The 22,151-nt window shown below is 38.5% G+C and overlaps 1 protein-coding gene across 1 annotated transcript in view; it reads right to left on the reverse strand.

Moving 5' to 3' along the window:
• Efhc2 (EF-hand domain containing 2) overlaps window positions 1–22,151 on the reverse strand; it is a 187,506-nt gene that overhangs the window by 135,119 nt on the left and 30,236 nt on the right. The window contains exon 4 of the mRNA XM_077107530.1: window positions 9,828–10,016. Coding sequence (XP_076963645.1) covers window positions 9,828–10,016 — 189 coding nt within the window. The remainder of the gene's footprint in view (window positions 1–9,827; window positions 10,017–22,151) is intronic.

Genomic DNA, 22,151 nt, shown 5'->3' on the forward strand with positions numbered 1-22,151 from the left:
GTGATAAAATTTCATAAAACTATAACATGAAAAACTGAATGCATGTAAAAATTGATGAAATCCATACAAGCTTTGCAGCTTAATTAATAGTACTATACCAGTGTTGATTTCCTGGTTTTGATAATATACTATGGTTATATAAGATTTTATTATTAGGGAAAGCTGAAGAAAGGGTACACAAGAATTCTGTACTATGTTCATGACTTCTGATGATCCAAAATGACTTCAATTTTTTTTTCTTTTTCTCTTTTTTTTTTGTGGGGGGGGGGTACCAGGGATTGAAGTCAGGGACACTCAACCACTGAGCCACATCCCTAGTCCTATTTTGTATTTTATTTAGAGACAGGGTCTCACTGAGTTGCTTAGCACCTCTCCATTGCTGAGGCTGACTGTGAACTCACTATCTCCTGCCTCAGTTTCCTGAGCTGTTGGGATTACAGGTGTGAGCCACCACACCTGGTTAAAATATTTTTTTAAAGAAAAAATACAGGTCTGGAGTTGTGGCTTAGTGATGGAGCTCTTGCCTAGCTTGTGTAAGGCCCTGGGTTCAATCCTTAGCACTGTGTAAAAAAGATAAATAAAATAAAGGTATTGTGTCCATCTACAACTAAATATATATATATAGAAAAATGCAGTTAGATTTTATGGCCAGTATTTGTATTATCAAAGTATTACAAAGGGGTAAGCTTACCACAGGGCAGAATCCTGCAAATAAATGTAAAATTTAAAAGGTAAGTAATTTTTTAAAATGTTTAAAAAAAAAAAACAAACCTGCAGCTGGCCTAAATTCAGAGGGGGAAAGTACATACATAACCATGACTGTTATAGATCAAACATTTAGGACAAAAAATGAATCAGCTTAAAATTTAAATCAACAAATGAAATAATGACTATTAGCATCAGATCAATATTGGCATAAGATCCGCCATTTTAGGTTGGGAGCCATTTTATCTAGGGACTCCTAAGTTTTTATTAAGAGCCATTTTATCTAAAGATCCTGAGGTACTGCTGCTTAGCCTCCCCTAAGAACATGTGCCTGCTAAAGGGTGGACCCCTCCCCAGCCCATTGTGTATCCCCTAAGCTTGCCTGTGAAATTCCTCGTGGGCTATAAAGCTGCCCTCTGAGTGCCCACAGGCTGCTGCTCTCCTCAGAGGGACAGCCTTGTCAGTTTGCTCCATGCACTAACAATAAATGTCTTGAGTGGGATTCCGTTATGTAGTGTGGTCCTTGGACTTGGTGTGGAGTTTGCGATTTGTCCTTTCAATGACTATTAGACCCTAACTTGTGAACTCAAATGTTACAAATGACAAGGATTTATGTTCATAAAAAGAAAAATAAGTGTGCATAGATAATGACAGTATAAAGAAGCAGCAAGAAGGTAGTCACCTGCCAGCCAAGGAGATAGGCCTCAGGAGAAACCAACCCTGCAGGCACTTTAACCTTGGACTTCCAACCTTTAGAAATGTAAGAAAATAAATTTTTATTGTTTAGGCCACCCAGTCTGTAGCATTCTGTTATGGTAAAATATTACAAATTAATATGTTAAGCTATTATTTAAATGTCATAAAATTTGTTAAGCTGCAATTTAAATGTCATAAAATTTACTAGTTCTAAGTGTATACAGAATTTGGTAGCTTTTTGTAAATGTATAGAGCTGTGTAATGATCACCACAATCTAGCTTAGAACATTTCTATTGTCCTTCAAAAGTTCCTTCTCTTAGCTAGTGCAGTGGTGCATACCTAGAATCTCAGCTACTCATGAGGCTGAGGAAGAAGGTCACAATTTCAAGGCCAACTTGGGCAATTTAGTGAAACTGTCTCAAAAAATGAAAAAGGGCTGGGGATGTAGCTCAGAGGCAAGGTGCTCCTGAGTTCTATCTGGAGGGAAGGAGGAAGGAAGACTGGTTCTCTTTTGCCATGGCTGGCCCCCAACAACTACTACTTTTTCTTATACTTTGCTTTTCTAGGATTTCATGTAGATTGAATCATACAATATAAAAGTATTCTGTGCCTGATTTCTTTCATCTAGTATGATGTTTTTAAGGTTCATTTATGTTTTAACATATATTAGTAGTTTCTTTTTATTGCTGAATAGTTTTCATTGTATTGGATACATAATATTTTATTTATCCATTATCAATGAATGGACATTTGGGTCATACTCTAGTTGAGATATTATGACAAATTCTGCTATAAAAATTCACATGCAGGGGGGGGGGGATGGCACAGTCCTGTAATCCCAGCAGCTCCAGAAGCTGAGGCAGGAGGACCATGAGTTCAAAGCCAGCTTCAGCAACAGCGAGGCCCTAAGCAACTCAGTGAGACCCTGTCTCTAAATAAAATACAAAGTAGGGCTGGGGATGTGCCCCAGTGGTCAAGTACCCTTCAGTTCAATCCCCAGTACCCCCCATTCAAAAAAAATTCACATGCATGTTTTCGTGTGAACATCTCTTTTAATTTCTATTAGATAAATATGTAAGAGTGGAATTACTGGGTCATGTTGTAAGTATATGTTTAATTATTTAAGAAACTGCCAAACTGTCTTTCAAAATGGTGGTACCATTTCATATTCCTAGCAGGAACATATGAAGGTTCTAGTTGTTTCACATCCTTGCCAGAACTTGGTGTAGTTAGTCCTCATCAATTATAGCCATTCTAACAGGGGTGTACTACTTTTTATCAGTACAGCTCAAAAAGATTAACTGTGGCTAATAAGAATAAGCCATAGGCTCACTGACTTAAAAAAAATGTTTAGGCCTACAGTAAGGGCCTTAAAATTTTGTCTAGTTGTTAAATTCTAGATTTCAGAAAAGGGGAGAGGATGGACTCTCTCTCTTCTTTAGTAAAAGATTCATTCTGAATCTCATTCTTTTATTCTAAAAACATTTATTCCAGATTTGGGGATTTTTTAGTTTAAACGCCTTTTGAATTTCAAAAGAAGATTAAAGAAACCCACATTGTGTAATGAAATTAGAAACTTTATCACTTTAACATAAATTTGAAGACTGCAATTTGGTGTTTTACTCTTGTGATAAAGGCAGAATGTATAGTTGAGAATTTGAGGCTTGACATGTTTGATTTTAGGCAAACGTTCTGATTTCCTCTCTAAAACTAAACAGCTAACAATTTATATAATTTTTGTGATGTTAACATGTTAACTTCAATCACACTGTATTATGATTATACACATTGGTGTCTTTTTAAATTTTTAAAATGACTTTTATTTATTTATTTGTTTACTTACTTACTTACTTATTTATTGGTACCAGGGATTGAACTCAGGGGCACTTGACCACTGAGCCCCAGCCCCAGCCCTATTTGGTATTTTATTTAGAGACAGAGTATTACTGATTTGCTTAGTGCCTTGCCTTTGCTGAGGCTGGCTTTGAACTCATGATCCTCCTGCCTCAGCCTCCCAAGCCGCTGGGATTACTGGCATTCACCACCACTCCCAGCCATATTGGTGTCTTTTATTAAATGATTTGAACAATAGTCAGATAATCTGAAAATCACATAATCCTAGGGAAAAGTTTCCATTTGAAACTTGAAATATGGTTTAAAGGCTTAATATTTGACACATCTTTCCACTTGTTCTTAGAAGTTCAATTATATTTAAAACTGATTATATTTTATAACACTCCTAATTAGCTTTAGGCAAAACTTCAAAAATCTGTAATTATGTATTGTTCTTTGTTAACCATGTAAAATTCTAAAATTCCAATATACTGTACTTGTGTGTGTGTGTGTGTGTGTGTGTGTGTGTGTGCATGAGCGCACTAGGGATTAAACTCAGGGCCTCATGCATGCTAGGTAGGCAAGCACTCTATCACTGAGCTACATCCCCAGCCCAATATCTGATTATTTCTTAATCCCTCTGAAGACAAATTTCAAATTCTGGCTGATACTGGATAGGAAAGAGAAAAACAACCTCTGATACCTGGAAGCCAGCTTGGCACCCACAGCTGACCTTGGTGTTCTATTATACAAGAACAATCAAGAGATCACCAACATCACACAAGACCAATCTGTGACTTGATATATAAAGACAATATCAAGACCACCTGTCTGAAAACAAACAGAAAATGAATGCTGCCCAAGCCACAAAATACCTAATGTCCCCCTCTCCTAGTTAATAAGCATGACAACTGCTTTTTTTGTTTCCCAATTCCAGTGGTAGGCTCACTCTAGCCTACTCTTTCTGTAAAAGAGATTTGTTAAGATACCCAATCAGAAATTTTCTTGCTTCCTGGTAGCACCCAATCCAGAACAAAACCCCACTTCCTTAAACCCACCTTAAAATTACCCAACACAAGTCCACATCCTATCACAAGTCTTCTCTAGCACCTGCTTCCTTACACATCACACAGTTGCTCAGGGTGTGTGTTTTCCCACACTGCAAAGAGTGATAAACCCACTTGTTCAATTAAAAAAAAAAATCAAGGTGACTGAAAAGACCAAATTATTTTTATATTGTTCAAAGCAGAGATTCATATAGTACTACATAAATAATCAGCTCACTACAAACTCAATGTCAATTAGTACAAAGTTATTAAAATTCTAATTCTATGGTCAGTAGTTTTGAGTATAATTATCATGTTTACAAGAGAGGGAGAAAATGAAATATTTTTAAACACATGCGTATCCCCATAAGATCAACCTTTATCCTGGCACTCATTATAATAGGATCATTTGTGAAATAGCAAACAAATTAGCCTAACTAGCTGCCATTGACAAATGAAAAGAAATGAGAATATAATTGCAGTCTATGTAAATGGTGCTTAACATCCAGATAAAGTCATGAAAACATTTAGGCATTTGTGTATTTCTAAATATTTTGAGTTTTTATAAAAGTAGATAACCATAGGATCATTTGTGATAGAAACCACAGCATATCATAAACTGCTGAATGCCAAATTTCAATTAATGATGAAGCAGTTGGTGCCTGATGTAATTCTAAAGAGCCCCAAGCCAAGAGATCCAGGGTCTGTGCTCAGTTCAAAATGAATGAGATAAACTTGACTTTAGACAAGTGTTAGGCATAGACTACTAGAGTTAGTCTAACTAGCCAAACCCTGTGTTATAAAAAGTGAAGGAAACTGTGGCTCAGAAAGGTAAAGGGACTAAGCCACAATCACATAGCTATTTAATGGCAGGTCATGATCAGAACCAGTGGCTCCAACATCTAAACGCAGACTCTGACCTCTGCTCCACTTATCCTTGCAAATGATTCCTCATTTATACAATGAGGACAATTGTCTAGGCTTGCTTCTTCCTTGTGGAAGTACTGAAATGATAACCGGGAACAGTTGGTGTGAGCGATGCATTTTGTGCTTGGACAATGTCTGTGTTCTCACCGTGTTCTAACCCGATATGGAGTGGTTTTGTTCGTACCATGATATATCATGGCCTTCTTTAATTCGAGTGAATTCAATGACATCACTAGCCCTTTCCAGGTGGGCACAATATCAAGCAAAATTATTTTAGTTGTTTGTACACTGTCCCCCTCCACTCCAGTGCTAGGGGTTTTAAGCAGGTTCCCATGTTTCTCAATGGGAACCATATTGGCATTACAGGTAGAACAGTTCTTCCAAGTGTTGGGTCACTGTTCTCACATTGCAGGATGTACAATACACACTTGGCCCCCAGCAGCACCTTCTAATAAGGGCTAGCCCCAGGATGAGGTGGTTTAAAATATCAAAATTAATGCAAAAAATTTATAGTTAACAAAATGTCAAAATACCAAAAATGTTAAATAAAGATGGGATCAGTGTGACTGATTTTTCCTTTTGCCTCAGGCTCCAATATGGCTTACCTGGCACAGTTGCTGATCCTGTCTTTACATAAAATATAGGTATTTTGTTCACCATGAATTTTCTGCATTAATTTTTAATGTGCTACACTCAAATACCTAACTTGATTGTTAAGTTCCAGGACATCCCTGAAATGGTGCACCCAAAGCAAATTCACATGCTTTACCCTAACTGAGCCCTGCTCCTAGTCATTGTGACAACTCAGAACATTTCCATACATTTCAAAATGCCTCCCCAGATTGAGAACCTCTGAAATAGGGGTTGATTTTTCTCATATAACAAGCCCAGAGATAGGCAGCCTGAGTCTGAAATGTTGGCTCCATGATGCCAACAGGGGTCTATGTTCTATTTATCTCTGCTGTCCTTACAAGATGGCTGCCAGATCCAAGGAGTTATGCCCTAATTTCAGAGGAGAAAATAAATGAAGGGTAAAGGGCAGGAAAATCATACCAGCAGAGCCTAACTCTTTTCATTAGTAAAACAGTAACTGTCCCCAAAGCCTTACTCAATAAACCTTAACAAATATATCTTTGGCCAGAAGTGACTCACATGGCTAGCCCTAGCCACAAGGATTCTGGAAAGGTGAACACTTTTAAGCGGGCACATTTCCACCCTGCATAAAACTGTCTGTAAGAATGAAGGGTGAATGAATGAAGAATAAAGAGCAAGAAGCATCCACCATGAGGATCAATCATGCAAAGTAACAAATACTGGCTCTTTCTGGTGATTGCAAACAGCATTTTCTCTGGTGGGCGCTCTTTCTCTGAGCAAGGCATTCTTATGGTCACTTTCAGAATTATGGATAAAAAAATGGAATGTTATCCTAGATTGGGTTCTATAAAAGCTGAACCTAAAACCGATTAGGCACATGCAATTTCCTAAGGGCACACTTTGGAGAGAAACCTGTTAGGGAGTGAGGTAAACAGGAAAGGACAGGGAAACGAACCAAGCAAGGATGCATTCACAGATCAAGTTAAGTCTTGGCTAATGCACGCGGGGGCATGGACCTGAATCACAGCACAGTCACATTTTCAGGCAAGGAATCAGTCAGTCATTGGTTGCCCGCTTTGGGGGAAAAAAAAAAAGCCAGCGTAACTTCCCAGGTGTCTCTAGGAGCTGAAACTCCCATCTGTCAAGAGCAAGTCTCTAGAGAGGATTACAGGTGCAAGCTGCTTATCAAAGCATCTGCTGAAGCTGGGGGATGGGAGTAGTGCCCAGCCCCCATGTGAATCTGGGTAGCACCAAGAGCACATACTACAAATATTAATTTTAATATACTCTTCAAAGAATTGCCTTTATTTTCATTTTGTATTGTTTGAGAGCACAGCCCTAGAAATATTGCTAGGATTAAGAGCTATTGGAAAAACTGGCAACAAGTTGAAAGTGTCTCATTTTTAAGAAAAACAATTAACAGGTGTTGACTTGTTTTGTTGAACCCACTAATGGAGAAAGCACTTTATAATTTGCTCCGGGTATTAACTAGGATCTAGTCTGTAGCTCACAATCCCGTCAGGGCATGTAAATATTTCATAGTCTTAGGGTCTCGTTTAAAGCTCAATGAATATTTAATTGAAGTTGACCAACAAAATAACCAAAAGAATTATGTTGCATTTAGTTAGATCTGAAATGAACAAGCTCTTCATTTTCTCAAGTAGTCTGAAGCTAAAATCATTTCAACTTCATGAAATATTCTACATAATTTTATAAGTAATTAAAGAGCTGCAAAATAGGCTTGAAAGGCACATATTAAATATTGAGAAAAACATGAAATTTCAACTTTAAATGCAGGAGAATGGTTTAATACATTGTGGTCTACATTACTTATTCAGTAGTGGATTACTTAAAAATAATGTCAATATCCTCTTTTCGATGTAAGATAAAAATAGATTTTTTTCTTTGACCCTTGCAAATTCAATATCCTATAAGATTGAGACTAACAGAAACCCAGGCCTAATCACCCCAGGTCAATCAGTCCAAAATCTGTTTTTGACCTCTAGATCCTGCCCTGAACCAGGAACTGAAATAATAATAATAATAATAATAATAATAATAATAATAATAATGAGAAGTATTGGCCCATGTTGGAAGTAGATGGTTTCCTAGGAAAAAGGCTCCCTGTGCCCTGTTAGATCTCTATTAAACATCAGAACTGGGCTTTGAAAAAAAAAATATGTGTGTGCTCTAATTGATGTACCCTATCAGATGAAATTGAATGTGTCACTTCAACCATATTTGAGGACATTTTAATTAGAATCAAAGGATTGCCAACCAATCCACGTTAAAGACTGCTAAAAAACCACCTGGTAAACTAGGCATACTATGATTTGAATGCTTCATCTAGTCCTGAATTATTTTTAATTATAGGGACTAAAATAATCTAATAACAGGTTCTTTTTTGGAGAATAGAACATGGGGTTCTGATACAAGGTTTTCTGCTAAACACAGCATATCCATATAGCTGCCTTCTGGGAAAAAAACTGGTTAGCCTGGGTTTCTTTTCCTTTGATCTTAGACCCTCTTCAAGAGACTCAAGAGCTGGGGGTGTAGCTCAGTGGTAGAGCATTGCCTAGAATGCTCAAGGCCCTGGGTTCAATCCCTAGTACCACAAAAAAATAGACACTCAAATGCATTTCCTTTTTTAACTCTGTGTGTGTTTGTGTATGTGTTCTGTGTGTGTGTGTGTGTGTGTGTGTGTGTGTGTGTATTTTCAGACTCTCATCTAATAATGGCAGTTCTTCCCTTCACTTCTACAATTCTTGCCATGTCACCCTTGCCAAGTCACCCTTTAGTCCTTAGGGAATCATAATTAGTACAGAGAAAAGAAGATAAGGTAAATTTCTCTTCCTATTTAATTCCACATTCAGAATGAAGCAAAATTACTTAGCTAATGGCAACTCACTACGCAAAAATAATAACAGGGTGACCAGACTTAGTCTTCAGAGAGACAGATTATCCTGTACAGAGAAAAAGAGGAGAATATGGTCGAGAAGCACTAGCCAGGCATTCTGCAACCCACGTGCCTGATCAGAAACAGCAGAGCAAGGATAATTAATCTTTGTTTAGGGTATTTTTCTCTTGAATTTGTCTTTTTGCCTAGAGATAGCCAAGAAATAGCTATGGTCATAAAGGATTCAAAATTTCAGCTAGACAGGAGGAATAAGTTCAAAAGATCCATTCTAAAGCATGGTGACAGCCGTTAGTAGCAAGTTGAAAATTGCTAAGAGAGTAGATTATAAGTGTCCTCACCACAAAAAAAAAAAAAAAGATAAGTATGTAAGGTAATGCATATGCTAATTAGCTTGATTTTGCCATTCCACAGTGTATACATATTTCAAAACAACATATTGTACTCCATACATAGTCATCCATCAGTGCTGGTGGAGAATTTGTTCCAGGACCCCCATGGATACCAAAATCCAAGGATGTTCAAGTCCCTTATATGAAATGGGGTGTATTTGCATATAACCTTCACACATCCTCTCATATACTTTAAATCATCTCTAGATAGCTTATAATACCTAATAAAATGTAAATGCTATGTAAATAGTTGTTATATGGTATTGTTTAGAGAATAATTACAAGAAAAATGTCTATGCATGTTCAGTATAGAAGTAATATTTTTCTGAATATCTTCAATCATAGGTTGGTCGCATCCACAGATATGGAAACTGCGCACACAGAGGGCTAACTGTATACAATTTTTTTAGTTGTAGATGGACAAAATACCTTTACTTTGTTTATTTAGTTTTTTTATGTGGTTCTGGGGATCGAACCCAGTGCCTCATGCATGTTAGGCAAGTGCTCTACCACTGAGCCACAACCCGGCCTCACTGTGTACAATTTTTACATGTCAATTAAAAAATTAAAAGAGAAACACCCAAAGTAAAGGAAATCATATGTATAAAAGCCAAAAAGAAAACAAAGAATTAGGCTTAACATTTATATTGAAGACTCTTATTTTCTCAAATCAACATGTAAAATTACAATTACATTTTTCCCAATGCCATGGGACTTACCTGTTTATCAAAAGCTACCCAGGATGGCACATTAATTCCTTCTCCTTTAGGATATGCTCCATATTTAGGCTTTATCTTTTGCCCAATAAGTGGTACTCCACCTATTCCAGGTTTCTCATCACTTACTAGCATCCTTACATTGTTGCAAAAGCCCCAATGTTGGGATTTATGGAACTTCTCCTTTCCCACCTGAGAGAACAAGAGACAACATAAAATGGTCAGAGTTACTCTTACTGCTATCTCATTTATTTTTCCCATCCCAAAATGCACAGAGTGGTCAATAATTATGATCAATCTTTATCCCTAAAGTTGTGTCACATTTTAAATTCAATTCATTTTAACAAATTCAAAACTTTGAAAAGCAATAAGAATAAACCTAATGCGCCATGCTATTTAAAACATTTCAAAATAACAATTACCACAAGCAAGCATTTAGAACATTGCTAATTGGTTTTTCCTACTTATTTGCCAAGAATGCAAACAGAAGAAAAGAAAGAGAAAAAATACCCTCTACTTCAGAGTAGAAATGTAACTATTTTCTACAGAAGTCTAAACATTATTTTCACCAAAACAGAAAACAAAATCTTGTCCTCATTAGAAGAAATCTAACAAGAAATTCCTCAAAGCTGACATTCTTCTAATTGTAAAGCTTTGCCTCCCAGCTCTTATGGTGATGTGGATAGAAAAACAGCACAGACAATATCACCAACGGTTGGCAAGGGTATACGAACCAACATCACCTCTCATGTACTGCTGCTTGGGAAGTCAAAAGACAGGGATGGCACCTTCTAGCAAGGAGAATTGTGTATATGTCCCATGGCCTGGCAAGTCTACTCCTAAAAGTCGCTTGCCCCTGAGCACAAGGAAATGGATATCAGATGATATGTTGCAGCAGTGTTTGCAAGGGGAATAAACAAACAAACAAAAAATCCAAATGTCTGCAGATGGAAGAAAAGATATCCCAATTGTGTTCTCCTTATAAAACAGAATATTAACACAGAGGTTTAAAATTACATATATCAATACAGACAAATCCCAAAACATGTCCAGGAAAAATTAAATGGTACAAGGGAACATATAATTGGTAATTCCACATATACAAAATATTATACTTATGGCCTATACATGCATGGAAATGGTAAACAGCAAATTCAAGATTATATAATATACTTGATAATATATGAGATGCAATATAATCACATATGATATCATAGAATGAATGTGCCACATAGCCATGCATAAGAAATAAGCATTTCAGATACAACTGAAGCCCCCTCTGAGTTCATGACCCTGCCTCTCTCTCCAGGAGGTAATGCTTATCCAGAATTTGCTGCCAGGATTGTGTATAACCAGGGCAAGAACCTCTTGCAAAGCATGATGCTTTGGCAGGACAGTCTGACAGGAGAATCAAAAATATTTCATTTCCTTTTGCAGTGAAGATGGCTGGAATAAATGGAGGAGGGTCTGGGCAGCCCTGTCCAGGGCAGCCAGGCTTATAACAGCTGCCCTGGGCAGGTAACTGTTGAGAGCCACAGCCAAAGGGGCCCCAGCAAACTTCCAGCTGCCAGCAAACTTTCAGCTGCCAGCTGATGATTGGCTCACAGCAGCCCCAGCAAACTTCCAGCTGCCAGCTGATTGGCTCCTCGGCAGTGATGCTCATTGGGCTGTTTCCCCGCCCTTTCAGATAACGGAGTTGCTCATTGGGGGACTTTTTTGGCTCCGCCCACACGACCCAGCCAATCAGCCTCAAGAGCAGGAGGAGTGGGGGAGGTTGAGCGGCTTGTGGGAAGCCTGTGGTGGCAGTTGGGCTCTGAGGGAATTCCTGAAGAGTTCCTGTGGTGTGGCCTGTGTGTTCTAAAAATAAAGTTCGTTTCTGCTTGACAAGTGGCTCCTGAATTGTGCCCAGCCAGACTGCGGCAAGTAACAGCCCAACTCTAAGGCTGGGGGAGGAAAGCTAGAAGCAATGTTCAGGATGATAAGCTATTGCCTGGCTCTGCTCCTTGGAGAATCAATTGCTAATACCTCCACCATCCCTACCCATCCTATCCCCCAACATATGCACACTCACACATTCAATCAGATTATCACTGTCAGTCCTAAATCGCCAGAGAGCAAAGCAAAAGTTTGGTTTGTCAAAATGAATGGTGGAATAGTATAAAATTTTATAAAAATAAAGCAAGTAATTTTGGGTAATCACAAACTCACCTCAAAGCAACAAATGTTTCTTAAGCACTTATTATAGTACTGGCTTTAAACCACATATACTAGTTAAAATAAGCACAAGACTCAGTCCTGCCTTGAAGAAGAAACATACAATCTTGCCAATGAAGTAAGATTTAGATACAGAAAACAGTACAGCTACCATTTTTGACCACTTACTATGAGCAGGATTTCTTACTAAGTATTTTACATATTTTATTTCATTTCGCTGCCACAAAAACCATTTGATCTCATTATTACTACTATTTATGCCTTTCTTTGCCTTGTTTCCTCATTGGTAAAAATAGTAATGAGGAAACAAGGCAAAGGAAGGCAGGCAAGCACACCCAAGGCTACACAGTAGCTAGTGGCACCTACATCTGAATCTAAGTTCATGTGAAACTAAACTTTGGTAAATTTATCTGAACACCTCTGCCTGGAGTGGTAGTACTGAAGTTGTGTGGATAACTGGATACTACCTTGGGCCTGGAGGAATGGGATGAATTAAACAGGAGATGAGAGGCAAGGATGTTCTGGGCAGGGTTATGAGGATTCAAAGCAGAGGAACTGACTAGTGTGAGGGTAATAGGGAGGCAAGTCTACTAAAAAGGACAAGTTCAAGTTTGGAAGAAAGGTGAGATAGAGTACAATACATCAGGAGGTCTATGTTATGGAATACCTTAAACAGTCTCTTCATCAGGCTGCCAGAAATATTTACTAAGCCAGTCCCTATTTTCAGGGAACAATTGCATAAAGATTATTAAGTTACCAGCCAGTCTCTACTACTTATAAGTCTGTTCCGTGGATCCCAGTTTCCATCATCACAACCAAAAAGCCCTTACCATTGCTGAAGGCCTCACTCAGCTACCTGAACCTGACAAAGCTCCAAAATGTGTCTAATTGTATCCTCCTCTATGGTCAGACCATATCTCACAGCTTAAAAGACACCTTGATGTTTATTCAGTCATGTCCCTGGTCAAGCTGAACCCACACACAAGACTTCCTGTCCCCAAGGGTCAGCTCCTGTCCCACTACACAGTCGTCCCTCCCAAATACATGGTGAGCATCCATAGGGTGCTGAGTTATGTGGACTCTGGAGACACTGCCTCAGGCAAACCACAGCTCCCAATCATGGAATAGAAGCCAGCACTATGGCCCTGGATTTGGCAATGGTTTCTTAGATAAGCACAAGCAAGAAAAGAAAAATAAAAAGTTGGACTTCGTTAAATCTTAAAATATGCATCAAAGTATACTACTATCAAGAGAGTAAAAATACAACCCACACAATGGAAGAAAATATTTGAAAATCACATAAGTGTCTAGAATCTAAATATCTAAAGAAATTTCATAACTCAGCAAAAACAAACAATCCAATTATAAATGGGTGAAGACCTTGAATAGGCATTTTTCCCAAGAAGATATTCGGAGGGCCAACAAACATGAAAAGATTCTCAGTACTATTAGTCTTTAGGGAAATGCAAGTTAAAATTACAATGAGAGCAGGGTGTGGTGGCACACACCTATAATCCCAGAAACTCCGGAGGCTGAGACAGGAGGATCACAAGTTCAAAGCCAATCTCAGCAACATAGAGCGCTGAGCAACTCAGTGAGACCCTGTCTCTAAATAAAATACAAAATAAGGCTGGGGATGGGGCTCAGTGGTAGAATTCCCCTGAGTTAAATCCCTAGTACCAAAAAAGAAAGAAAGAAAAAACTACAATGAGATATCACTTCATAGCCACTAGGGTGACCATAATCAAACAAAAGGAGAATGACAGGTGTTGGTGAGGATGTAAAGATGTTGAAACCTTCATACATTGCTGGCGGGGATGTAAAATACTCTGGCCACTAGGGGAAATGGTTTGGCAGTTCCTCATTCAGATAAACACAGAATTAGCATATAATCCAGCAATTTCACTCCTGGGTATACACTCAAGAGAAATGAAAACATGTGTCCACAGAAATGTTCACAGCAAAAACAAAACAAAAATGTACATGGCAACATTATTCACAATAGCCAAAAGGTAAAACAATCCCAAGTTCATAAGCTGATAAATAAAATGTGGTCTATCCATACAATGGAATATTACCCAGTCATCAAAGGGAATGAATTCCTGTCATATGCTATAATATAGATGAACTTTAAAAGCGTGATGCTACTAAATGAATGAAGCCAGATGCAAAAGGTCATATAATATATGATTGTACTTATGAGAACTATCCAAAATAGACAAATCCATAGATACAAGAAGTAGATTAAGTGGCTTCCAGGGACTGAGAAGCAACTGCTTACTGGATATAGGTTTTCCTTTGGAGTAAAAAAAAATTTATTGAAACATTTAGAATGGTTAAAATGAACATTTTTATGTGTTTTACCATAATTAAAGAAAAACAGCCAGTGTAAGATTCATATACCACATGATGACCTTTTAGGGACAGGCAGAATCATGAGGCCCTTACTGACCACAAGCCCTTTGTCATGTATATATATATACCACAACCTGTATGCGCACTCATATTCATTTTTGTCCAGGGTGGCCTTAAACTTCTGGACTCAAGCATTCTTCCTACCCCAGCCTCCCAAACAGCTAAGACCACAGGCATGCACCACTGCATATCACATTGTTCAAACTCTGGGATGATTATGTGTATTCTTCCTTTTTACATGTCCCCTCACCATCTTGCATATACAAGAAGTCCATAAAACTTAAATGACACATTAAATGGTTGCCAAATTGAAAATTGTGGTCTGCATCAAACAGCCAACAAGAAGCCATTAAAGTTTTCCAAGGGATACAGAAGAAGAGTGAGGCAGCACATCTGAAGACAGATGTGCACAGGGAGGATTCAAAGGAGGATGGTCTAAAGGCAAAAGAATTGTTTTTTGTTTGTTTATTCTTTTTTGGGGGGGGGCGGATACTGAGGATTGAACCTAGGAGTGCTTAACAACTGAGCCACATCCCCAGCTATTTTTTTATAATTTATTTAGAGATATGGTCTCACTGAGTCACTAAGTGCCTCACTAAGTTGCTGAGGCTGGCTTTGAACTTGAGATTCTCCTGCCTCAGCCTCCGGAGCCACTGGGATTATAGGCATGCGGCACTGAAGCCAGCTAAGGCAACTGCCCCATGTTAACCCAAAGATCTTAAAGAAGCTGATTAAATCATAGCATGCCTACTGAAGCTAGGTGTAGCCCAGTGGTAGATCACTTAGTGAGCATACAGAAGACCCTGGGTTCCATCCCCAGCATGGAACAAGAAAAAAAGAAAGAAAAAGTAAATCCCTGTACATAAACATTTGGGCCACAATAGCCAAGTATGGTGTTCCAGGTGATAACAGAGGGGATTTCAAAGTTTATGCTTCAGTATCCTCTCACTTTTGACTATTTGATGATTATTTGATTATTATCATGCCTGGAGATAAATTTTAGTGTTCAGGTGACTGAATCTGCAAAGAGATATCAAATACATAATGGATCTTTGTAACTGAAAACAGGTCTTAAAAATCTTAAGGTAGCACCTCCTGACCCCCTGGATCAGCTTCCACAGTAGGGAAGTTTAAGCATCCAGGAGGACAGGAACTGGGGATTGGGGGGGGGGGGGACATCCAGGAAGCAATGTGGCTCTCAGAACCTGTGTCAGATCCCTCCACAACGTTCAGGAGACCAGGAGCAGAACAAGAAAGAAGGTGCAGGCACTGGAAATAAAGGCAAAAGGGCTAGAGACAGTGGACTGAAGATACTGAGAAGGCTCTGACCAAAAGAGGGGGTGAAGTGGAAGAAAACCACACCAGAGTCCTAAGTGCCTCTCTTCCCAGTACTGGTTTGCTGTGTCTCTGGTCCCATAACCAATAGCTTTAACCTCTCCCTCCCCTGGGCTACTCTCCTTAGACACATTGAGACACTCAAATCTTTTACTTTGTAGAGGAAGAAGGCCTCCTTCATCCGTGAGTCCTGCTTCCATTAATGTCTTCACTTCTTCCCATCCTCCACCTTCACATTCCACAAAAAAGTAGTCTGCTGTCACTGACAGTCCTTTCTCCTTTCATTCCCTCCTGCACTTTAGACTGCCATGCTATCTAGGTGTTCTTGAAGAACACCATACTATTCTACCTTGAGACAGGTCTAGAGGACCCCTAACTTGAGACACAAGGTAAAGAGATTAAACAGGGGCTGGCCATAGAGGCTTAAAGGATGCTGGGATTTTGTTTTGAGCAGGGGATAGAAAAGATCACTATGGTTACAATACAAAGAATTGGTTTTATTGCAATGGTCCAGGCAAGAAAACGATGGTAGCCCAGATCAGAGTGATAGAAGTAGAAATAGTGAAAGTGATAAAATGCTGCATATATTTTGAAGGTAGAACAAAAAGGATCTACTGATAGATTAGATACCGAGCAACTAGAATGAAGTTTTATCCTGGCATATGAAACAGTGGGAGAAAACTCAGGTGAGAGGTCTGGAGGTAGGAGACAGAGAAGTGCAGGATTCTACCTTGCACATGTTGACTTTGAGATATCACTCAGACAAGCAAGTAGAAGTGTTGATTACCAGGTGGATATGTGAGTCTGAAGTTCAGCAAACAGGTGAAGGCTGGGTATAAAAACTTGACATACACCAGTTGATGGCTAGTATTTAAGGCTGTAGTCCTGGATTGAATGACAGTGCAGAAAAGGTGGCCAAGACTGAACCTTAAAACATCTTGGTGTTAAGAAGTCAGGGCTAGGGATATGGCTCAGTTGGTAGAGTGCTTGCCTTGCATGCACAACGCCCTGGGTTCAATCCCCAGCACCACAAAAAAAAAAAAAAAAAAAAAAAAAGAGAGAGAGAGAGAGAAAGAAATCAGGGAGATGGGGTAGAACTATAGCAAAGAAGATGAACAAGGAGTAGCTGGTGAGACAGGAAGAAAACTAGGAGAGTTTAGTGCCATGGAAACTGTAAAGAAAGCATTTGAAGAGGAGGGCATCATTAACTGCATCAAATGCAACTGTCAAATGAAGATGCGGCTTGAGACTTGACCGTGATTGGGCAACAAGGAGATAGTCATGACCTTGATGAGAATGGTGTTTGGTAGAGTCACAGGGACAGAAATATCTTCTGAACCATATGGCTTTTTGCATAGCTCTAGTAAGGTATTGCAATTCAGAACTTGGGTTTCTAGTATTTATAATTCCCTTAAAATAACCCAAGCTCAGAAAAATGTAAGAAATAAATAAAAGATCTAAACGTCATCTCCTCTTGAAGTTTACCCTGACTGCTAAGGGAGAACATTATGTCCCTGGTACAGATCTTCTAATAAAATCTTGAAAATCGCCCAGAAGGTTGCCCATTGTGCCCCAGTTGTATACCAGCACAAGATATAGTATGTAGAACACAGGACAATGTTTAAAAAATAAATAACAGGTAAGTCCCTTGAAAGAGAAGCAGTGGTGCAGACAGAAACAAAGAATCTCAAAGGTTTGATCTTGATTCACCCATTGAACAAATGAGTCCCCATCTGCCTATCCATAATGCCTATGCATCTATCACTGTACTTAGAATATTATATTCTAGTTCTCTATTCATGTGCTTATATTTGACACTAGACTTTGCACTTTCTTAGAATGAGGACTATAGGGCCTGGCATATAGTAGGAACTCAATAAATATCTGTTGAGTGAAGAGAACATAAACTGCCATTTAGTTTCAAACAATCTCACCTAATATTTCCTTGACTCCATTGCCTGGCTTAGACCTCCTTAAATCTTATGTAAACATTTGGAATTCTGGGAAATCAAGAACAAAACCAGGGAGGAAAAGTGTAAACACATCGACATAAGGGCTAGAGCAGGAGATCTGGCTTTGTAGGCCTAATATTCACATTTCAGCTTTACCACATATGGCCCTGGGATTCTGGAACTGTCACTTTATTTCTCTAGAGGCCTCTGGCTTTGCCATTCTCTAAAGTGAAAATAATAAAACCTGTTTGATGGAACAGCAGTTAGGACTAAGTGAGAAGATATCTGTGATTGTGCCTGCCTGTTAATATTTTTCATTTTCTCAAGGGTAAAGATTTGGAATTGGCTTTTAGCAAAAACTGAGTTAGAGCTCCAGTGGAAAACAGACCAAGTATTATTCCCTAAGTAACCAACCTGAGTGCTCATATTTTCTTTTTTACAAATAGATTTTATAAAACATTTTTTAACTTTATTTTTTATGTGGTGCTGAGGATGGAACCCAGTGCCTCACAAGAGCAAGGCAAGTGCTCTGCCACTGAGCCACACCTCCAGCCCTATAAAAAAACATTTTTATGAATAATACATAATGACCTTTTACATGACTTAGAACTTAATTTTCTACATTTGATTCAACAATTTTATAGATTTATCTCTACTTTTACGACATTATTGGTCATATTAAATTTGTTTCATGAACAAGTATGAATCATCCAATTTTCAGTCCCTGCTCAATGAGAGTCACAGTTTTAACACTATCCTTCTTAGTTCCATGAAAGCAGAGCCACAGTCTATCTTATTTCTCATTCAGCATATAAAAAAGGCCCAACAGAGATGCAGTCAATAATTGGTGAACTTAATATACTTTCCATTTTTAAGATTTATTTTCTTTGGCAACCAACTGTAGCAAACAGTGGACCCCATGCATATAGATTGAGGCTACAGGAATTCAAGGGATTACAGTATCGAGTAGTAGAAGCTAGAGACAAATTCGTGGAGAATTTGAGTCTTAAAATGAATTTTGAAACATTTAGTGCATTTGTCTAACAGAATAAGAGAAAAGGTGCTGGGGCATGTTGAAGGACAGGGACCAGATTCAGCTAGATTCAGGGTCATTTCCTACAGTAGCAGGAAATAAAATTTGAAAAGTAAATATGGAAATCAATCCACAGAGAGCCTTAAATGGTAAAATTATATCTTATGGAAGATGAGACTCATTTCTGCAATTTCTAAAGAAGGCCGAAGCAGTGGATTATACATGAGGAGCCTTCAATAAGGCTAGCCCTTCCTGTCCTGGTCACCACCATAGCAGCCAGAGGTAAAAAGGTGGATGGAAGGAACAAGGGTAAAAAGTTTATCTGCTGCTTTAAGGAGCAGCAACATACTGCAACCCCATACACACTTACTTACACACACACACTTACTTACACACACACACACACACACACACACACACAAACACCACACCTTGTCAGTACATTTTTGTCCAGCATGTTACAATGGCTAAGAATACCACATGACAGGGTCTTTTTATTTTAAACACTAAAATTCACCAATGCTCAGAAAATTCAGGAACACCCAAAATCTATGAAATTCAGAATATTGTTCAATCAAGTCCTTGCTAAACTTACGAACAAATTCTCAACCCAAAGAGTATTATCCAGATACTTATTAGATATTTACAATTCTCTTTCTAAATGAAATAAGCCAGGCCTGATCCTTTCAAAGAATACTTTTAGCATGAAAGGAACCGTTATTGAAACCTTTCCAAAATTCTTGGCTTGTCAATTCACACATTCAGACTCAAAACAACAAAAAAAATAATAGTTGCTTTTTAAAACTTAGATAATACCAATTTCTATTTTATTCTAATCAGCACAGCATGAAAAATTCCACTCTTGCACTATTAGAATATTAACTTGAAATTTTAATTCAGAATCCTGTACCTTAGAAATTAACTCCTCGGGGACTTGTTTAGTATGCAGTAACACACCATAATGCACCTATTTCAAATGTTTAACACCCTCTTCCACACATACTTGAGATTTGCCATTGTACATCATAACTTCTTAGCATTACATAGCAACCTGCCTTTTACGTGAACTCATGCTCTCTCTCATTCCAAGGAAATTAGGCAAATGTCTTAACAAATGATAAAGTCAGGAACATGCTATCTCCAGATCAGTGCTCCTCAGTATCTCAACTCTCTGGTTCCCATCCCACTTATGACACTACTTTTGGAAAGGCAGAAGCCAAATGAGACTCTGCTTCGCATCAAATTCATAACTGATACCACCACCCCTTTCTTGTTGCTAAAGATTAGAAGAGCAATTTTATCACATGCTTGGATTGATAAATGAATCATCAGTAAGTTGTCAGGGCCCCTACAGAAACCATAAACCCAAACCTAAGAGTAGGCTACTATCATCAGCATCAGGAGTTGGGGATCCATCCAGGCATGGTAGGTGGGGCACACCTATAATCCCAGCAGATGGGGAGCCTGACACAGGAGGTTTGCAAGTTCAAAGCTAGCCTCAGCAATGGCAAGGTGCTAAACCACTGAGAATATGGCTCAGTAGTTCAGTACCTCTGAGTTCAATGCCAGGTACCCCCCCCCCGAAAAAAAAAAAAAAAAAAACAAGGAGTTGGAGATCTATTTGATCATTTGCAATCTCTTTTGCAAGAACTCCAGCACAACAGCCTTGTTTCTTTCTAGTCTGTACTCCAAAGCCCAGATGCTTAACATGACAGGCTCCTGGCAAATGCAGGAAGAGCAAGGAGCATTATATGAACTTGACAGCTCACTAGGACCACCAGAAGCTAGAAGCCTATCTTTACAGTTGCAAATATCATTTCCTTCCTTAATAGCTAATCACTATAGCACTGTTCGAAGTACTTTAGAAGCATGAAACTCTGAATTTTCAGAGAAAATCTCTGTGTCCCTTCTATCATTATACCCATTTTATAGATGGGGATTTTGAGACACAGAGAGTTTAAGTAATTGTCCAAGATTACTCAAGTATTGAACTCAGGATGCACACCCAAAACCTGATCCCTTAGCATTAGGTCTCACATTCTTTATGCTCTCTAGGAGAAAATAGATCTCCTCTTGTTTAAGTCATTAGGGTTGAATTGTTATTTTTTGCATTTGACAAGCATTAATAGCAAAAATAACTACCCTAACCTAGAAGGGAAGAAACTGATCAGGTAATTGGCTCTATATTCAATCCCTTAAAAGCAGGGCAGGTATGAGAAGAGAGTGCTGTAAGAACCCCTCTACAGCAACCAGCAGTTAATGGAAATTGGGGCTTGAAGACAAGCAGTTAATATGTAGTTAGGGGCTGGGGCTGTAGTTCAGTGGTAGAACATTTGCCTGCCATGTGTGAGGCTCTGGGTTCCATCCCCAGTACCTCCAAAAAGAAAAATCAATATTTCAGTAAGCATTAACAACACTAATTTTTCTAACTACTTTTTTAGGTTAATGGAAAGTTCAATACAGAATTATCTAAAACCATCATTTTTTGATATGCCTGCCTGATCTAGTTCTGGAACTAGTTTGTTTCTCTTCCATGAATAGTGTGGGGTTTTTTTTCTCCCTTCATATCTTATTTATTTTAGAAATTCACTTTTTTCTTTTCTTCTTTTCTGTACTTTTATGGAGAAAAAGAAGTCATTCAGCAGATGCTGTGAACTTCCAAGAGAAAATAACAACAAAATTGCCTCAGGTAAAGTGGGATCTTAGAGCTCAAGACCATAAGAGCGTGAAAGCTATCATTACTTATTAATAAAGCTAAATCACTCCAAAAATAAGCCCAAGTAGGCAAATAAAAAAGCATGTCAAAGAAAACCTCAAATATCTTCAAGTTAATTTTCCATTTTCCAAACCTAGCTTGGAAAAATGTTGTGCTTTTGACTCTTAACTATTGAGTTAATGTAACAATAAGACTGATTTGATACGTTTAATAATGTATTTCAATCAGTAGAGTGGAAAATAAAATTTAAATCACTAACATTTAGAGAAAAGTACAGCACCTTCCTTTTCTCCCCTCTAAATAATCCAACTCAAGGCACAAATCAATAAAGAGAATTCTAAAGACTTCCCTCAGAGTCAGTTAAAATCACTGACTCAATGTAGTTGATTACTACATTCATCCCCCAATTCCTTCTCCCTTATCAGTCTCTACTTAAAACTTCCAGAAAAAAGCTAAATGCTACACTTCTTTCCTTAGCCTCCTTTCAGAAGTCTATTTTCAAATTCTAAAAAAGGTTTTTGCTCTCTTGAGCCCAGGGACAGATACAACCCAGAGCCCCTCATTCACCTCTACTTGCAGTGAGAGGTATACATGATGCCTGGAGCTGCAGCAGCCACCTTGGGATCACTAGTAAGAATGTGGGGAGGATTGCAGAGATGCTG

The sequence above is a fragment of the Callospermophilus lateralis genome, chromosome X (genome assembly GCF_048772815.1).
Source record: "Callospermophilus lateralis isolate mCalLat2 chromosome X, mCalLat2.hap1, whole genome shotgun sequence".
NCBI classification, from domain to species: Eukaryota; Metazoa; Chordata; class Mammalia; order Rodentia; family Sciuridae; genus Callospermophilus; species Callospermophilus lateralis.